Source organism: Dipodomys merriami, unplaced genomic scaffold (assembly GCF_024711535.1).
Source record: "Dipodomys merriami isolate MVZ:Mamm:240054 unplaced genomic scaffold, mDipMer1.0.p SCAF_2, whole genome shotgun sequence".
Lineage (NCBI taxonomy): Eukaryota > Metazoa > Chordata > Mammalia > Rodentia > Heteromyidae > Dipodomys > Dipodomys merriami.
This window is the reverse complement of record NW_027203381.1, coordinates 50,898,066-50,918,075: the sequence shown is the minus strand read 5'-3', so window position 1 is coordinate 50,918,075 and position 20,010 is coordinate 50,898,066. Positions and strand designations below refer to the sequence as shown.

The following is a 20,010-nucleotide window of genomic DNA, read 5'->3' as shown; positions in this document are numbered from 1 at the left end:
CCAGAGTGGCCAGAGTGTCTCCCTGGTATTGAAAAGGAAACCATGTGTACATTTCAAAAAGCACTAAGGGACTTTTCATTCCCCTCCAGCCTTCAGCTATCTTTAAAGACTGGAAAGCCCTTGGGAGCTCAATTCAGGAGCCCTGTGTGCTTTCTAGAGCTAGTGAACCTCAAGGAAAATAGGGTCTCCATTCAAAGCAACCCTCCAAATTCCCTTAGCATTTACCTCCCTTGGAGGCCGTGTCTTCTTGGTCTACCATTCTCTTCCTCCCCTCAAAAGTAATTTGACAGTGTCTGGGCTTTGTATTCTTCATAACCTGTCCAGGCTATTCTAAACACTTCTCATTCTGCTGAAATGGTAAGACCTCTCAACTTCTAGAATTATTGTGGTAACATCAACATAGATCTGGCAGTAAGAAAACAAGCCTGATATCTTCACAGGATATCAGCGATGTCAACTTTGTGAACATATATGGCTTTCTAGTCCTTCTCTCAGGGCCATGACACTTTGATCTGAGATAATAGAACTAATGCAGGGAAAAGAGCAAATCTGAAATCAAGTCACATCCAGCCAGAGGATCCATGAGTTATAAATGCTTCACTCAAACTGTGGCCTCCAGAGTGGGCAGAGATGCTTTCCTCAGAGCACTAAGCACTAGGGTTTGGTTGTCAGGTGCACAGAAGCCAGCAAGGTGGGAGATGCATGTGTGTGCGAGTCACTTTTCAAAAGTCAGAAGGGAAATAAAAGTGTGTGTGTGTGTGTGTGTGTGTGTGTGAGAGAGAGAGAGAGAGAGAGAGAGAGAGAGAGAGAGAGAGAGAGAGAGAGAGAGAGAGACTTGGAATTGAACTCAGGGCCTTAGCACAGTTCTTAGCTTTTTTGCTCAAGACTGGCATTCTGTCACTTGAACCACACCTCATTTGTGGCTTTTTGATGGTTAATTGGAAATAAGAGTCCCATGGACTTTCCTGCCCAGGCTGCTTTGAAACTGGATCCTCAGATCTCAACTATCTGAGTAGCTAGGATTACAGATGTGAGCCACCCGTGTCTAGCAGTTAAATCATTCTTTAAGGACTAATTTGTGCCATTAGTTGTAAAGAGGCATTCTTGGAGAATAAAGCAGTTTTATTGTCGGAGTTTTTCGTTGTTACTGCTTTATTTTGTTCTTTATAAGAGAAGTGTCCTATGAAATTTTAGTTACTGTAGTTACTCCAAGGCTCCGCTTGCTTTTGTCTTCTTGCTTCCAGGACCTCCTTAGATGCAGAGTGCTGACATCAGGAATTTTTGAGACACGATTCCAGGTGGATAAAGTGAACTTCCAGTGAGTATACAGATAATAGCACGGCTATGACAGGGATGCTGGCAGAAGTTCCAGACCCAGCTGGGAGTGCAGGGTGGGCTGTGGAATGAGAAGCTCTAGGAGCTGGGGTAGAAAGGCCAGCCAAGGAATGGGAAGCCAGACTCTTTCTGCTGAAGGGTTTTGATTCCAGCAAGGGTTCAATGTTCTTGTTACCACTTGCTAAAGGAAAGGCTAAAGCCTAAAAGGAAAATTCTTTTCCCCTACCTAATCTTCCCTTGGCCCTTATTATTAAGTCAGGAGTTTGAGAGATGAAAATAGCAACGTGTGTGTGTGTGTGTGTGTGTGTGTGTGTGTGTGTGTGTGTGTGTGTGTGTGTGTGTGTGTGTGTGTGTGTGTGTGTGTGTGTGTGTGTGTGTGTGTGTGTGTGTGTGTGTGTGTGTGTGTGTGTGTGTGTGTGTGCATCTCAGTACTAAGGATTGAACTCGGAGCCTCTCTTGCTTCCCTCAAGGCTGACACTCTACCAGTTGAACCTTACAGCCATGTCTAGCTTTCTTTTTGTTTTCTGTGTTAATTGGAGACAAAAGTCTCACAGCCTTTTCTGCCGAGGCTGGCTTCAAATCTTGATCCTCAGATCTCAGCATCCTGAGGAGCTAAGATTACAGGCACAAGCCACCAGTGCCAGGCAAATAGCAACTTGTCACCAGTAGGATCCTCAGGCTGTCCACACACAGCCCCTCAATGAGCTTATTTTCTTTAGTTTTCTCCCTGTGACAAAAAGTCAATTCTCTCTCCACAAAATCTTTCGTTCCTTTCAGCACTAAGGCTAAGACTCCAGTCCCACTGACTTTCCACCCTGACCCAAACAGCAGGGGCTGGCTCTTCTCCCTCTTCTGCCTTACCCATCTCCAGTCTTCCTCACTGTCACAAAATGAAGCTTCTCGAAGCACCATATGCCTAGTATCCTGTTATCTGTGCAGAAAAGGACGCAAGGGCTATTGCTGATCCTTTATTTAAAAAAAATAGCCAGGCTTCTCCCCTCTACCTGCTACCTGCCTCACCAGGTTGGACTATGTCTGTGTTCAGATTTCACCAGGCTCTTCTGCCACAGTGCTTTTGCTGTTCCTTTTCTCTGAGTTCCAAATGCTGTGAAAGCCAAGCAAACCCTACAGATTTGTCAAAGTGCCTTTCAAATCCAAGCCCACAGTGACTCCTGGAATTTCTCCATCATCTACTGTGCACCCCCAGACCTGATGCCACCCCGTCTTGTCCCTTCCCAAGTTACTCTCAGCATGTCTGATGTATGTTTGACTTGACAAATAGATGGAGGGATCCCTTAGATCTGGAGCTCTGTGTTCTGTGTGGTCCAGCAGTCTCTCAGTGCACAGGTGATGTGCACTACATCTGGGTCTCCCTAGAGCCCAGAATAATGCTACTATCAGGGTGTATGGCCTGGATAAAACTGTGCTAGGTTCATATTTGTCATGAGACCTGCACAGTGCGCCACCAAGCTGGCATGATGTGGAATAGGGGATCATTCACAGTGGTTTTGCACAGAAATAGCATTTGAGATTTACTATTGTTGATGATGATAATGGCTCTTTGTGCATGTGTGCGTGCACACACACATATTGGTACTGGTGCTGAACTCAGGTTCTGAGTGCTGTCCCTTAAGTTTTTCACTCAAGGCTGGCCCTCTACCACTTGAGCCATCGGTCCACTTCTGACTTTTTGGTGATCAATTGGAGATAAAACTCAAACACCTTCCTGATCCCCAAATCTCAATCTGCTGAGTAGGTAGGATTACAGGTATGAACCATGGGTGCCTGACAAGAAGGAGCTTTTGTTTCAAAATGAACTTCTCCAAAACTGGGCATGCCCTTCATGTGCTAAGGTTAAGCATGCAGATTATAATCTGGGGTCCTTGGCATGGCTATGTGGTTGTCGTTTCAAGTTTAGGGAAGAGAGGTCTCAGAGCTTAGAGCCTCCTAGGAAAGTTGGAATTGGGGCAGGTAGAAAAAGAATCTCCTACAGGGAAGCATGGCTCGTGTAAAGGAGTGTACTGTACAGATAGGCCAGTAGATGGGCCAGGCCTGGTGAACTGCAAGGTATGGCAGAGAAAACTGGGGTAGGCACACAGCTTGGGGCTGGGCAGTGGTCGAGAATGAGTTGTCAGTGTAGCTCATCACACTGCAGATCTCTGAGGAAAGCATTTAGTGATGTGCTAACAGAGGGGCTGTGGATGTAGCAAGATGAGGAAGGAGATTCTCTCACTATCCAGAAAGCAAGAAAAGTGGCCTAAGAGCTGAGACAAATCACCAGAACAGCCCTTGCAGTAGACTTGACGTGTACTAAGAGAGGTTTAGATGTCTGAGTAAGACATGTAAACTAGAAACCACTGCATTTATTAAGCAACTACTATGTGTCACTGAAATACTGAGCCACCTGCCCTCTGCCTGATCTTAGGCCCCTACAGCCATGCTGTAGATAAGAGGGGAGAACTTGAAGTGCCTTACCAGGAGGCTGAAATCACACAGGACTGATGGTACCCAGCTGGCAAGATATACTGCTGAACATTCTGATAGCAGAGGAGAAAAGTAAAACATGGTGCCCTTCTGGGCATCGTTGGCTCACACCTGTCATCCTAGCTGTTAGGAGGCTAATATCTAAACATCAAGGTTCAAAGACAACCCAAATACACAGCTAAAAGTGGATCTATGGCTCAAGTAATAGAGTGCCAGCCTTGAGCACAAAATCTCAGGGACAATACCTAGGCCCTGAGTTCAAGCCCCAGAACTGGAACCAAAAAAAAAAAAATAGTCCCTATGCTTTCCTAAATAACCAGTGCTCTTCCTGTTGTTCTTCCACAGCATGTTCGATGTTGGTGGCCAGAGGGATGAGAGAAGAAAATGGATTCAGTGCTTCAATGGTGATTGTCACACTCTCAAGGCACCGGGGCACTGGACTCTTGACTCACCACTGCTCTAGATCTAACTGCTTTTGAGTCAGATGCTCTCTAGTATAACTAGTTTGAGAAATGTAGCATTTGATGGACGAGGTGCTCTTTCCTTAAATGGGGCTCTCATAAGTAAAGCACTTAAGCATCCCAAACTTACATTCATCTTTGGGGTACACCAAAGATGTGTGGAGCAGCAGCCAGTTATACACAGCTGTGGTCAAGTCATTCTTATATCACTGAGTGAAGTGACAAAGTCCTGGATCTGAATAGCTATTGGGTTTGTCCTTGACCCTAACCCCACAGTGACTACCATTGTCCAACTACAGTGCTTCCTTCTTTCTCCCCTTCCCGACCCCAAGATGTCACCGCGATCATTTATGTGGCCGCCTGCAGTAGCTACAACATGGTTATCCGGGAAGACAACAACACCAACAGACTGAGAGAATCGCTGGACCTTTTTGAAAGCATCTGGAACAACAGGTTATAAAACCAATAAATTCAGACTCATCACTGGATCACAGGTCTTCTTTTATTAAAAATACATTCAGCTGGGTGCCATTGGGTCACCTATGAAATCCTAGCTACTCAGGAAGCTGAGATCTGAGGACTGTTTCTCAAAACTAGCCCAATTCAAAAAGGTCTGTGAAACTCCTATCTCCAATGAACCATCTTCTGTTGTAAGCAGAAGAGGAACTGTGGTAGAGCACTAGCCTTGAGCATAAAAGCTCAGGGAGCCGGGCGCTGGTGGCTCACGCCTGTAATCCTAGCTACTCAGGAGGCTGAGATCTGAGGATCACGGTTCAAAGCCAGCCCTGGCAGGAGAGACCATGAGACTCCTATCTCCAATAAATCACCAGAAAACCGGGAGTGGCGCTGTAGCTCAAGTGGTAGAGCGCTCGCCTTGAGCTGAAGAGCTGAGGGACAGCGCCCAGGCCCAGAGTTCAAGCCCCACGACCGACAAAAAAAAAAAAAAAAAAAAGCTCAGGGACACTCTGTGTAGTACCTTAACAATAATAATAGAATTATATATATTTTTTTTTTTTAAATGCTCAGGGACAGTGCCCAGGCTCTGAGTTCAAGCCCTAAGACTCTCCAAAAAAAAAAAATCAGAGGGATGGGAGGGGGTGCAGCTCAAGTGGAAGCATACCTGCTTAACAGGTGCAAAACTCTGAGTTCAAAACCTAGTAAAAGTATAAAATAAAATAGGAAGTGGAGTCAAAGCTCAAGTGATAGAGCACCAGCTGTAAGCAGAAAAATTAAAGCAAAAGCTCAAGGTCCTGGATTCAGGCCTCAGTACTGGCAAAAGTTAATTGATTGATTAATTAATTAAACTCAGAACATTGAAGATCTGCTTTTTATTTTAAAATATCTTTTGAGTAATCCTAACACGCTCAAAGCTGAGGGAAGAGGATTGCAAGTTCATGGCCAGTAGAGCTTCTGTCTCAAAAAAAAAAAAGTTTCAAGTAATATACTCTGTAGTAACTAATAATACTAAACTGTTTCAAGTACAGGCATACTTCAAATGAGGATTTTTTTTAAATGAAGCTCTGTGCTTTGTCAAGAAAATATAAATCTGTTATAAAAGCCTGAGGTTATATCTGGATTTAAAAACTGGAGTGGTATGTTGAGTTGTTTTTTTGTTTTTGTTTTTCCCTACCATTGCTGGGGCTTGAACTTAGTACCTCAAATTCTTGCTTTAATGCTCAAGGCTGGCACTCTACCATTTGAGCCACACCTCCACATCTAACTTTTTGCTGTTTAATTGGAATAAGAGTCTCTTAGATTTGTTTGCCTTAGCTGCCTTTGAACTTCAATTCTAAACTTCTTGAGAGCTAATGTTCCCAGCTCCTTTTTTTGACACCATATCTCATGTGTTATCCAGGCTGGCCTTGAACTACAGTCTTCCTGCCTCGGCCTTCTGAGTGACTGGGATTGTGAGTCTGTACTACCAGACCCAGCTTGTTTACTTTCCAAATTTTAGAATCCAGTTTAGAACATTCACTCAGAGCTAGGGGGACTTTAAAATTCTTCTCATCCAAAAGCCACATGTCTGACATTGTCTATTTGACACCATTTAGTATAGCCAAGTGTCAGAAGTGGTTGTCAGAAAGGAATGGCCAGCAAACACACCAATGCAGACTTATATAGCTTAAACCAGAGTCTCTTCTGAATGGTTTAGGAAGAAATACAGCAAGGAAGAAAGAAAATAGAAACTGACCTTGCAAAAGGTCTGTATTACTAGGAAAGCATTTCTCTACCAAGTATTGAACTACAAATGTTAGGGTGTGAAGACAGTTAGTAGGAGCACAGGAATTGAGGGAGGAGGGGTGAGCAAATGCAGTCATTATATTCAATATACACTGTGTAAAAATGAACTATGTAACTTGTGGATAGGGACAGGAGGGAGAATGGGAAATAGCAAAGGAAGAGGTAACATTGCCCAAGAAGTACTGTACTCATAACCTGACTTATTGAATTATGAACTCTCTGTACAACTCCTGAATAATAACAATAAAAAGAGGGAGTGAGAAAGAAGGTCAGGAAACACCTGGACTCTGGAAGAATGCTTTGAAATCATTATAAATTAGTACCTACATGCACTCACATACACACATATGCATATGCACTTAGTCATATAGGGACATTTGTAACTCAGTGGTAAAGTACTTGCCTGGCATAAACAAGGCCCTAGATTTGATCCTCAGTACCACACACACACATGTACATGCAAACACCCCTCAAAAAAAGATCTTATTTTTTTACTTTTATAAATATTTGTAAAAACCAAAAAATAAAAATAAAAACCTTAGACATAGATACATAAAAGCTATAATCATAATTGTCTCTGTAATTACATTTGATTTTTATGTATTTTTCTATAAGTTAAGATTATGGAAAAGTCATTTTACATGATAATTTATACTATATTTACATTCTATTTTAAGCTGGGCATGGTGGCTCATACCTATAAGTCCTAGCTCCTTGGGAGGCTGAGATTGGGAAGATGGTTGTTCAAAGAAAGCCTGGACAACACAATAAGACAATCATATCAAAAAAACAATCTGGGCACCAATGGCTCAGGAAGCTGAGATCTGAGGATTGTGGTTCAAAGCCACACGAGGCAGACAAATCCAAGAGACCCTTAACTCCAATTAACCAGCAAAAGGTTACTTGACTCCATCTCCAAAACAATCAGCAAATGGCAGTGCTGGAGGTATGGTTCAAGTGGTAGAAAATCACAAGACCTGGAGTTCAAACCCTAGCAGAAAAGGAAGGAAGGAAAGAAGGAAGGAAGGAAGGAAGGAAGGAAGGAAGGAAGGAAGGAGGGAGGGAGGGAGGGAAGGAAGGAAGGAAGGAAGGAAGGAAATATTTAACAAACTGAGAGCTGATAATTCACACCTGTAATCCCAGCTACTCTGAAGACTGAAATCTTAGGATTGCAGTTTGAAGCCAGTCTGGGCAGGAAAATACAGCAGACTCTAATCTCCAATTAGCAAAAAGTCACAAGTGGAGCTATAGTTCAGTTAGTAGAGCAAAAAAGCCAAATGAGAGCATGAAGCCCTGAGTTCAACCTCCACTACCAGCACATGCTCATACACACACACACACACAAACACACACACACACTCACACACAGCAAATAAATTTATAGTTTTTTTAAAGGACTGTTTGTAATTAAGAATATTGAACAATTTTGATTCCTGTATGTTTCCAGATTGTTCCAAAGTGTTCCCCTTACTCCACCTTCCCCCTCCCTTAGGTGGACCTAGGGATCAAACTCAGGCCTAGCACTCCACAAGCTCTGTATACCCCTGAACTAAGCCAATTGTTCCCTTTTAACCAAATATTCTTAGTGTTAGATACTTTTTCAACACACTGTGTACTAGTGTAAGTGAAATCTATGTGTCCATTTTTTCCTTTCTAGGTGGTTACGGACCATATCTATCATCTTGTTCTTGAACAAACAGGATATGCTGGCAGAAAAAGTCTTGGCAGGGAAGTCAAAAATTGAAGACTATTTCCCGGAGTATGCAAATTACACTGTTCCTGAAGATGGTAAGATTTTAAAAAACAGGTCTCACAATTGAGGAATAGTTGTTGTTTCTCAGTAGTCCTGATACTGTTATTCAAACATGTCTGATGAGTCTGAGAAATTCCACAAATTTAGGTCAATACTCTCTTCTGTGACTCCATCTGCAAGGATTTGGGGGCAGATTTGTGTCCCTTAATAAAAATGTGGGGACAGGGGGCTGGGAAGGTGGCTCAGTGGTAGAGCGCTTGCCTTGCATGTATGAGCCCTGGGTTCGATTCCTTAGCACCACATAAGCAAAATGAAAAAAGCCAGAAGTGGCGCTGTGGCTCAAGTGGTAGAGCGCTAGCCTTGAGCTGAAAAACTGAGGGACAGTGCCCAGGCCCAGAGTTCAGGCCCCACGACCGGACCCCCCCAAAAAATGTGGGGACAGATTTCAGATTTTTAATTTTGGAGTAAGTTATCTGGAGGATGGGAACCAAGTCTAAACACAAACCTCACTTATGTTTCCTGTACACTTATTCATACACACAGCCTGAGGGAAACTTATGCAGTATTCTTAACGTGCTAGTGTTTTTTGTGTTTGTTGTGTGCTTGTCCTGGGGCTTGAACTTAGATCCTAGGCACTATCCCTTAGCTGCTCCACTCAGGCCAGCACTCTACCACTTGAGCCAGAGCTCCATTTTTCTTTTTTCTTTTTTTTTTATTGCTGGTTAATTGGAGTATCATGAACTTTGCTGCTTTCTTGCTCCTTATGTTCAAGTTTCTCTTCTCCATCATGGTGGGTCTCTACGTAAGTGAATTCCAAGTCAATCCTGAGCCAAGCTGATTCTCTCCACAAATTCCTAGTAGCACATGGTTCCTTGTGAGAAGGAGTAGCCACTAGGAATGGGTCTGGGATCCAGTTCTGGCTTTGTTGTCACAGACCCTCTTCTCTTCTCTTTTCTCTTCTCTCTTCTTTCTTTCTTTTTTTATGTTAGTCCTGGGGCTTGGGTGCTAGCCCTGGGTTTTTTTGCTCAAGGCTAGCACTCTACCACTTGAGCCAGAGCTCCACTTTTGGCTATTTGGCTTTTGTGGGGGGGGGGGTAGTTTATATGAGATAAGAGTCTCATGGACTTTTCTGACAACACTTGCTTTGAACCTCAGTCCTCATATCTCAGCCTCCTAAGGAGCTAGGATTACGGGTGTGAGCCACCAGCACCTAGCTCACAGATCCTCTCTGTCATAAAATGCCAGCAGCCCCTGTCATCACCAGGCAGCCTTGGTCCCGGTGAGCACATACTTCTGTGCAGGCCCTGTCTGAGTTCAGCTCCTACCTGGAGTTCTGGGTAATAACATGTGCTGAGACTCTGGCTGAGTCAAGACTGAATTCCAGGCTCAGGAAGCTGTCACAGCACAGTGGCTTTTGTCACAGAGCTGAGATTGGCACCATTGTCTTGCCAGCAGGCTGAACCTTTCCCTCTCCCTAGAACCACCTCCCACCCCCACCCCACCTCATTGCCAGGCAGAAGCTGAGTTCTGTGGCACCACCACAGACATCACCTTCCCCAGAATTTGCCTTTATTACTCTCACAGCCTTGGGCCTGACCCTCATCTCAGTGACTGCTGCAGCTTTCTACCTGGTTACTCACCTTTCTAAAACATTCTCTGAACTTGTGTCACTGCTATCGTTCTAAAACATAAGCATACCCCACTTACGCTTACCCCCAACAGCTTAGAGGCTGAGCTGCCAAGCCAGGGAAAGTCAAAGAGTAGCTGAAGGGACCCAAGTTGCTGACCACCTGGCAAGGCCCAGTGGCTAATGCCCACATGGGTACCACGTGTGCTATCACTCTGTGCACCCACCTCTCCCTGGCATGGTTGGCACCTGGGGGTAGCCTTGACCATCCAATTCCATGGTTCTCAGTTCTGACTTAGCAAGCAAACATGGACAGAACTTACAGTGATGGCAGGACGAAGGGGTGCAAGGCCATGGGTCACATGGGTGTATTCGCCTCACATCTAGAAAATGCACATGGATCCAGAGCAGCAGAGGACGTACCAGTGTTGCCTGCAGTCGAATAGGAGACTGTGGAGGCGGCGCTGCAGAAGGGCCTGGGGACACCTTCAGAAATGTTGGGTACATCATGATTTTGATCATAGGTGATCATTTCACAAGTCATTTGTCAAACCTCATCCAATTGTTTAGTTTAGCATGAGTAAGTTATTCCTCAAGAAAGCCAGTGAATGCCCAATTCTCATTCAGGTCTCTGGAAACAGAAAAGATTGCAAGCCCCCAACCTCCAAAATCCCAGTAAAAACTTGGGCTGACAGCCAGAGTGGTCTGCTGCTATTGACTTTCTCCTACATCAAAGGCCTGTGTGGAAAAAGACTATTCCTAAGAGAGAGGCTGACAAAAGATGGACATCAGAGAAATCACAGCCTCATGATGATCACAGGAGACCAGGAAGCTGACAGCCACAAAGCTCCATTTGGTCAACATTCAATAAGTGGCTTACATTCTCCTTGAGCAGAAGTTACCTGCCCCTAGGCTATCTTAGTCCATGTATGTAGCTATAACAGAATACATTAGACTGGGTAATTTGTACACAAGTTTTACTTTCAGTTATAGAGGCTAAGAAGTCTAAGAGGGGGGCTGGGGAGATGGCTCAGTGGTAGAGTGCTTGCCTTGCATGCATGAGGCCCTGGGTTCGATTCCCCAGCACCACATAAGCAAAAAGAAAAAAGCCGGAAGTGGCACTGTGGCTCAAGTGGTAGAGCGCTAGCCTTGAGCTAAAAGAGCTGAGGGACAGCGCCCAGGCCCAGAGTTCAGGCCCCACAAAGTCTAAAAGGAAGGTGCCCGCATTCTTTTTTTTTTTTTCCTTTTCTTTTCTTTTTTACTTGTTTTGTTTTTGAACTCAGGGCATAGACACTATCCCTGAGCTCTTTCATTCAAGGCTAGTGCTCTACCATGTTGAGCCACAGCTCCACTTCCAGTTTTCTAGTGATGAATTGGAGATAAATGTCTCACAGACTTTCTTGCCCAAGTTGGCTTTGAACCAGTCCTCAACCTCCTGAATAGCTAGGATTACAGGTGTGAGCCTCCAGCGCCTAGCAGTACCAGCATTCTTGGTGTCTGCTTTATATCTGTCTCCTCACATGGAAGATGTCTCTACTACAAAACAATAATTCTATTTATGAGGGCAGAATCAGGCTGGGAAGGTGGCTCAGTGGTAGAGTGCTTGTCTCGCATGCACGAGGCCCTGGGTTTGATTCCTCAGCACCATATAAAGTGAAAAGGCTGGAAGTAGTGCTATGGCTCAAGTAGTAGAGCGCTAGCCTTGAGCTGAAGAGCTGAGGGACAGCGCCCAGGCCCAGAGTTCAAGCGCCAAGACCGACCCCCCCCAAAAAAAAATCATGAGGGCAGAGTCCCTATTACCTACACACCCTTCCAAAGTTCTCACTTGGTAATACCATTGTACCAAAAACAAGTAAGACAAGAATTTGGGGAGGATATACACATTCAGTCCCCATAACATTACCAAAGAACCATTTTTCAGAGCTGTAAGTATTAAAATCATTTGGGAGGATCAGGAAATGAAAATTTGATTTTCATGTTTGCCTTGCCATAATGCTGTGAACATACAGCAGCCCAACTGGTAATTCCTTCTTTGTTCCTATGCTGTAGTATCTTTGCTTTATGTCAGCTGAATAAAATTTCATTTTTAATTTCTCCAGCCACACCAGATGCAGGTGAAGACCCCAAAGTTACAAGAGCTAAGTTCTTCATCCGAGATCTGTTCTTGGTAAGCAATTTTGTTAACTTTTCTTTTCCTGCTACTTTAGAGTTCCATTGTTCTGTAAATTTTCCTATTATTCACCTTTCCATGATCACTGACTCCTGTCCAAAAGAATGGCCTATAAAAGAAGGAATGACTTTCATATCCTGGCTGAGATACCAATATTCAGAGAGTCAGGCTTGGACAGCTTCCAAAGGTGGTACTTGAGGAACCAGCACTCAAAAGGGCTAGACATCTTCACTGTATTTTCTGGAAAGAACAAAGTCCTTCAGCAGAGTTGGAAACACAGTACTCACACTTTGGAGAAGAGTACCAAAGTGTGAGTGCTGTGTTTCTGACATTTCTCCTTTTTTTCCAACTTTTTATTTTGTGCATGTTACACTTACATAAAACATTAAAGAATTGTGATTCAAAATGTTCATATACTTCTTTGCTCAAATTAACAAACTGCTAAAATTGAGGCACATTTGCTTTATGTGCTTTATTACCTATACACATTTTTCACTTTGTGTGTGTGTACTGGGGCTTGAACTCAGGACCTGGGTGGTGTCCCGTAACTTTTTTGCCCAAGGCTGGCACTGTATCACTTGAACCACAGCTCTGCTACCAGCTTCTTTTTTTTTCTTTTTGGTCAGTCATGGGGCTTGAAATCTGGGCCTGGGCATTGTCCCTCAGCTCTTCAGCTCAAGGCTAGTGCTCTACCACTTGAGCCACAGCGCCACTTCCAGTTTTCTGAGCGGTTTATTGGAGATAAGAGTCTCATGACCTTTCCTGCCTGGCTGCCTTTGAACCATGATCCTCAGATCTCAGCCTCCTGAGTAGCTAGGATTACAGGCATGAGCCACTGGTGCCTGGCTGCTTCCAGCTTTTTTGGTGGTTGATTGGAGATAAAGAATCTCACACTTTTCTACCCAGGCTAGCTTTGAACCAGAATCCCCAGTTCTCACCCTACTGAGGACTAACTAGGATCACAGGTGAGCCACCAGTACCCAGATCACAGTTTTTTTTTGTTTCAGCTCTGAGGGTAGAACCCAAGTGTTGCATGTGCTAGGCAAAAGATTTACCACTGAGCTACATCCCCAGCTCTTAGGTTTTTGAGACAAGGTCAGACAGAGCTGATCTTGGGCTTACCAACCTCCTGCCTCTGCTTCCTATGTGCTAAGATTACACATCTGTGCCTTTTTTTACTTTTGAATAACTGATAGATTAAAGGTGGATTTGAAGTTTGTGCTACGTTAAAATTAGTAAATGCCAACATATTCCCAGGAGCTTGTTCCTGGTAGAATTCCAACTGCCTTTGGAGTACTGAAGGAAGATTAGCTTATGACAAGTGAAAGTTATAGCCCAAGGCATGGGATAAGATCCTCCTAGCCAGACCTTGGTGGCTCATGCCTGTAATCCTAGCTGCCTAGGAGGCTGAGATCTGAGGATCACAGTTTAAAGCCAGCCTGGACAGCAAAGTCCATAAGATTCTTAATCTCTAGTTAACCATTTTTTTTTAATTTTTATTTTTTGGTAAAGATGCTATACAGAGAGGTTACAGTTATATCAGTAAAGTAGTAAGTACATTTTTTGTCAAGCATTTTTTTTTTTTTTTTGCCAGTCGTGGGGCCCGAACTCTGGGCTTGGGCACTGTCCCTCAGCTCTTCAGCTCAAGGCTAGTGCTCTACCACTTGAGCCACAGCGCCACTTCCAGCTTTTTTCTGCTTATGTGGTGCTGAGGAATTGAACCCAGGGCCTCATGCATGCAAGGCAAGCACTCTACCACTGAGCCACCTTCCCAGCCCCATTGTCAAGCATTTTTATCCCCTCTAGTTAACCATTTTAAAAAGCCAGAAGAACTGAGATTCAGGTGGCAGAGAACTAGTCCTTAGTGAAAAACCTAACAGTCAGTGCCTAAGCACTGAGTTCGGGCCCCCAAACAAATACCTCCTACAATTATAATAACAACAACAACACTACCCTCCTGTCTGGCCTCCATCTGTCCTTTATTCCACCATGCCCTTGAAGTAGATTCCCTCTTAAACCCAACAGTTAGGGAAGGGCATAGAGGTGGAATACTATAGTGACTTAGGAAGCAATTATAATGAGAAAGCAAGCCCTATTGAGCATGGAGGTACATACTTGTAATCTCAGCTACTTGGGAGAGGAGGTGAGGAAGATCACTGGGAAAGAGCCATCTGGGGCCAAGTTAATAAAACCCCCTCTCAAAACAAAATACAAAAAGTGTTGGCAGTGCAGCTCAGGTGGTAGAGTGTGTGGCCAGCACGTGCTAGACCCTAGGTCATCAGTCCCCAGAGAACAAGAGTCCCAAGAAGTGAAGGGCAGCACAGAGAAAGCCCCAACTGAATAAACTTAGGACCCTATGTTAAATACAGCCAGCCAGTTTCTCTGCTGCCAAATTCTCAGGCCTTTTCCATTTCATGCGTAGTGGAAAGCTCTCATAAGGCAATGTAGTTTATAGCAGTAGGATTTGTTTTTACTTCTTGTAAGGCCATAAAAAAAAAAAATATATATATATATATATATATATATATATATATATATATATATATATATATATAATGCTTTCTTCTAATGAGATGCTAGTTCTGCATGTAAATGTCAGGCATTTAGATGAAGATTGGAACTGTAATCCATACCCTCTCCAAAATCAGTGGGCAGAGCCAGGTACCAGTGGGTCAGGCCTATAATCCTAGCCACTCAGGAAGCTGAGATCTGAGAGTTAAGCTAGCCCTGGCAGGAAAGTTTGTGAGACTCTTATCTCCAGTTAACACCCAAGAGGTAGAAGTGGAGCTGTGTCTCAAGTAGTAGAGTGCCAGCCTTGAGCAAAAAGAAAATTTAAGGGACAGCGCCTAAGACCTGAGTACCAGAACAAACAAACAAAAATAAATGGGTATTCAAACTTGGACAAAACTTTTCTTCCCTGTCAGTCTCAAACCTGGCTTGTATGAACTTTGTGAATCAGGGGAAATAAAGGCACAATAGCTGAATTTTCATATTGAATGGTAAAATTTGCCTGTGGTGTAAGAGCTCTGCAGAGTTGGCATTTGGAACTGGTAAATGCCAGACACACAGCGCAGCCCTGCAGGCTGAACAACTCAGGTTTCTCTGTTCATCTGGACAGGAGTTACTACTGCTTGAAACAGCATCTTTGGGTCAGACACCAGTGGCTCTTGCCTTTTATCCTAGCTACTCAGGAGGCTGAGATCTAAGGAATGCAATTCAAAGCCAGCCTGGGCAGCCCAGGCAGGAAACTGTGTAAAACTCTTATCTAATTAACCAACAAAAGGCCATTAAGTAGAGGGGTAGCTCAAGTGATAGAGCACTAGTCTTGAACTGAAAAATTTCAGGGACAGTACCCAGACCTTGAGATCAAGCCCCAGAACCAGCACAAAGAGAAAAAAAAAAAAAAGAGGAAGGAGGGATGAAGAAAGAAAGAAAGAGAGAGGGAGGAAGAAAAAGAGATAGAAGAAAGAAAAAGAGAAAGGGAGGGAAAGAAAGAAAGAAAGAAAGGAAGGAAGGAAGGAAGGAAGGAAGGAAGGAAAAAAGGAAGGAAGGGAGCACCCTTAGTACTTAAAGGAACCTAGATCATGGAAAGGGTACTGAAAGTGTGAAACTTTTTTTCTGAGGGAGAGGCTGATTTTGAACTGTGAAGAGATCTCCTTTTACTAAGTGCATTCTGACAAGGGAATCAAACAGTCTCTGCACAATTTGGGGACTTCCCACCAAGGGTTGGTGTCAGACAAGACCACTTCCTCCCACAGGGGGAAGCAGGAACCATCTTCACAGGCAGAAATAACTTAGAACCAGAGAGCCAGGAGTGGGAGAACTAGGTGGTCATGAAACCAGGTTCTTAGGCAACAGGCCCAAACCCCAAGAGTGCCACATGTCAGGTCCAGCCACTCACCCATATATGCCAACTGACATGGGGAAGGGCAGAGAAAGATTACACTAGCCACAGAAAGACAAGCACATTAGTACATCTTCAGCCATTTTTGGGAAACAGACATGTGTGTGCCTTAGGTTAAATAGAGAAATGGAGTCAAGAAATGAGAAAGGTATACATAGACAAACAGTTGCAGGCCTCAAGGTGGTCAGAGGTGACTTCCATTGGTCTGACAGTCCACTGAGGAAGATCATGGACACCTAGCAGGTGGGCCAGTCTTACCTGGCTTGCAGGAGAGAACGTCTGGGGTTTGTAATGGAGAAGGCTGGGATGGCTAGCCTTTGTCCTGCCCCAGTTAATTTGTGGGCCATCTCTTATACTCACTCCCCAAGATCCTGCCAATCTCCAAAAAGGTCTTCTTCACCAAATGAAGCTCCTACAAAGCCAAGGGATGGGCTGCCCTCCCTCACAGGCATCCTAACGTTGACACATAGGCCTTGACACTTAGCATTGTGAGTCTTCTGGTTACAAGCTCATCTGAGATGGCTTCAGAGAGGCCTCAGGGAGTTGGGCTGCAAATAACAGGTGACCTACCATACAGAAGGCCTGAGACTTGACGTTTATTTCACTTTTTTTAAAAAATTTTATTGTATTGTAAAGATGATGTTGAGAGGGGTTACAGTTACATAAAGTAATGAGTACTTTCTTATGGAACAGTGTTACCCCCTCCCTCATTTTCTCCCATTTGCCCTCCCCCTCGACCATTTATTTATTTTTACTTTATTGTTGTTACTGCATTTTGAACTCAGAGCCTCACATTTGCTTGACTAGTGCTCCACCACTTTAGCCACACCTCCAGCCTTGCCTTTTGCTGGGTTTTTTTTTTCACCACCAAAAAGGATTTATTAACAACAGCAGTAACAACAAATTAATTGCTGGTTATTTTGTAGATGTAGTTTTGGAGACTTATCTACCCAGGCTGGCTCTAATTCTCTAGAATTCAGCCTCCTGAGCAGCTAGGATTACAGATGTGGGCCATCAGTGTCCAACTGTTTTTGTTTTGTGCCAGTACTGGGGCTGAACTTCGGGGCCTTGAACCCTTAGCTTTCTTGCTCAATATTGGCATTCTACAACTTGACCCATACTTCTACTTCTGGCTTTTGAGTGATTATTTGAGATAAGAGTCTCCAACAGAATTATGCTTTCTCACAGTACCAGCAGGGTTGGCTTCTCCCAAAACCTCTGCCCTTGGCTGATGGCACCTTCTTATCAGGCCCCCTCGGGGCCTTTCCCCTGGAAATCTATGCCTTCATCTCCTCTTTTCACAAGGACACCAGTCAGTTGTATTAGGATCACCTTAAGGAATTCTAGTCAGTTGTTTAAAGGCCCTGCCACCAAGTACTATCACATCCTGAGGTGCTAGGGTTAGGATTCAATCTATGAATTTTGGGGGACACTTTTTAAAGCCGTATATCCTGCTCTCTACCGTTCCCCATGTAGTGAGCCTATGGCTCAGAGACGTCCTCATATTTGACCCTGAATTTCCCACAGTTGATAGCAGGGCACTTTCCTTCAATACCACCCAGCAGCATAGCACAGCAGCCAGGGACACTCTTACCTACAATCAACCAGTAAAAAAAAAGCCAGAAGTGGAAATGTGGCTCAACTGGTAAGAGTACCAGCCTTGAGCAGAAAAAACCAAGTGAAAGTACAAGGCCCTTAGTTAAGCCCCAGTACTGGCACCAAAAAGAAACCTCCCAAACTCTAAGTTCTTCAGTGGCATCTGCTAGTGATTATGACTACAGGCCAACAGGACAAAGCATTTTTGTTATCAGAGCAAGTTCTGTCCACCATGCTGGGTAAGATGCCTGTTGGCTTTCTGCAAAATCACAGCTGTCCTTCTACCTGCCTGGGCTGCCTCTCTAGCTTCACTGACACTAGCTATGGCAGGGACAAGGTTGTCTGATCCCTGCCACATGCTCTGAACCTAGAAAGTCACCCTGCTAGCTGCTCCTGGGTGACCAGAGCCAGCCAGACCTAGATCTAAGCTATTCCAACCCTTGCAAAAAGTCTCACTATGCTGTTCTCCTCTTGTGGCCAGTGACCCTCAGCACCAATGCTTTCTTTTGCAGAGAATCAGCACGGCCACTGGCGATGGCAAACACTACTGCTACCCACACTTCACCTGTGCTGTGGACACGGAGAACATCCGTAGGGTGTTCAACGACTGTCGTGACATCATCCAGCGGATGCACCTCAAACAGTATGAACTCCTGTGAGGACCACCACCATCCTCGCCACCTGCCTCCCCCGCACCTTGTGACCACTCTATAAGGCGGAAGCTTTCCTCTGGACTTGTATCTGTCAGCCCCAAACCATGGTAGGACGTAGCGTGTGTCTAGTGTCTTGTCCTGGGTACACCACGTGTGACCACCAAGCCTCTGGCTACCTCTGTTCCCCCCAGGTTTGGTTCTGTAGCTTTTGTTTTCATGGAACACAAAATCTCCCCATTCCAACCAACCCTCATTTTGGGGTAACACTGCAGTGAGTCTCTCTGGGTGGAGATCCTTTTTATTCTTTGATTGATTGGTTAGTTCATCCAGGAGAACTTGATTTTTTTTTCAGGTTACCAAGCTTGATTGTGGAATATTTAGTGCCATGAGGTGCTGTTTTTTGTTGTTTTTTTCCCCTTTACAAGGCTGTAGGCAGACAGGTGGCTGTCCTTGTTATCTGCACTAGCCCAAGGCTTAGAGTAGATCCCAGGCCAGCAAGAGAAATGCTTCTGCAGCCACATTTACAGTCGCTGAAAGCTGCGGGCAATTTAATAGAGCACTTCTTTTATTCTTTTACACTTAAGAGGAAAACCTATCCCATTCACTACTGCAAAATGTGTCCTGTCTAAAAACAATCCAATAGCTGGTGGCTCATGCCTGTAATCCTAGCTCCCCAGGAGGACCGTAATTCAAAACCAGCTCAGGTAGGAAAAGTCAGTGACACTCTTATCTCCAATTAACCACCAAAAAAGGTGGAAGCAGAAGTGTGTCTCAAGTAGTAGAGCACCAGCCTTGAACAAAACAGCTGAGGGATAGTGTCCTGGCCCTGAGTTCAAGCCCCAGGACTGGCAAAAAAAAAAAAAAATCCTCTACACTTTAATGATAGTTGAGCATAGTCTTCTTTCATATATTCTTTTTGTTGTTTATTTATTGCTAGTTTATCATACTGTACAGACCACAAAATGTAATATTCTTTTCTATCACTACTGGAGAAAAATCCTAGACTTCTGTGCCTTGATAATGGCTCCACCTGTGAAGGAAATGTGTTGGGTTTTTTTTTCTTTTTTTTAATTGGGCTAGACAGCGTCATGTCGACATGACCTGCTACTTACTCCACAACAGGGGATGAAAGTATCTACAATTTATTTTTTTTAACCAGGTTGATACGTTGTAAAATTCTCGTTGATATGAAAATCATTCACACTTTGCCAGTGGTTGTCTTTCTAATATCACAAAACACTTACAGCCACCTGCTTTTACTGCTTTGAGCCTGAGCTACAAAGATCAGGACTCAACTCCAGGGCGCAAATGGCAATCAAATCTTCTTGCAAGGAACCAGGGATTTTTTTTCTTTCCAGGTAGTGTATTTCTTCATCTCTGGGAAGGAATAGACCAGCTATTCCCTTAGAGAAGACAGGGAACATTCAGCCCATTTGGTAACTGATAAGATGTACACATAAGCTTCTTGTCAGCTCTGGTCTGCAGTCCAAGGCAGGCTACCTGAATCTGTAATTTTGTGTGGCCTAAAAATGATGCTATAAATACCCAAACAGCCTGTGGCAGTAAAAAGGTTCCCTACCCCCATGAAAGTTCCAGACCCAGGTTCATTGTCCAAGGAAACAAGCAGCAAGAGAAAAGCAAAGGTTGGCCAAGGAGAGTGAAGATAGGGTTCTCACTGGCCTTTTGAAGGTGAAGCATTATGAAGCTTTATTTATTCATTTATTCATTCTTTTGTTTTGCTGTGTTGACAGTAAACCTAGGGTCTAATGCGTGCTAGGCAAGTGCT

General features: G+C 44.1%; 1 protein-coding gene across 2 annotated transcripts in view; it reads left to right on the top strand.

The window, feature by feature from the left end:
- The window catches only part of Gnal (G protein subunit alpha L), a 152,706-nt gene extending 132,732 nt beyond the window's left edge, over positions 1–19,974 (top strand). For both annotated transcript variants that reach the window (XM_070029617.1, XM_070029618.1), the window contains exons 7-12: positions 1,245–1,318; positions 4,165–4,223; positions 4,613–4,733; positions 8,179–8,309; positions 12,001–12,068; positions 18,084–19,974. In XM_070029617.1, the coding sequence (XP_069885718.1) occupies positions 1,245–1,318; positions 4,165–4,223; positions 4,613–4,733; positions 8,179–8,309; positions 12,001–12,068; positions 18,084–18,230 (600 nt within the window). In that variant the 3' untranslated portion in view covers positions 18,231–19,974. The remainder of the gene's footprint in view (positions 1–1,244; positions 1,319–4,164; positions 4,224–4,612; positions 4,734–8,178; positions 8,310–12,000; positions 12,069–18,083) is intronic.
- The last annotated feature ends 36 nt before the right edge of the window (positions 19,975–20,010 follow it).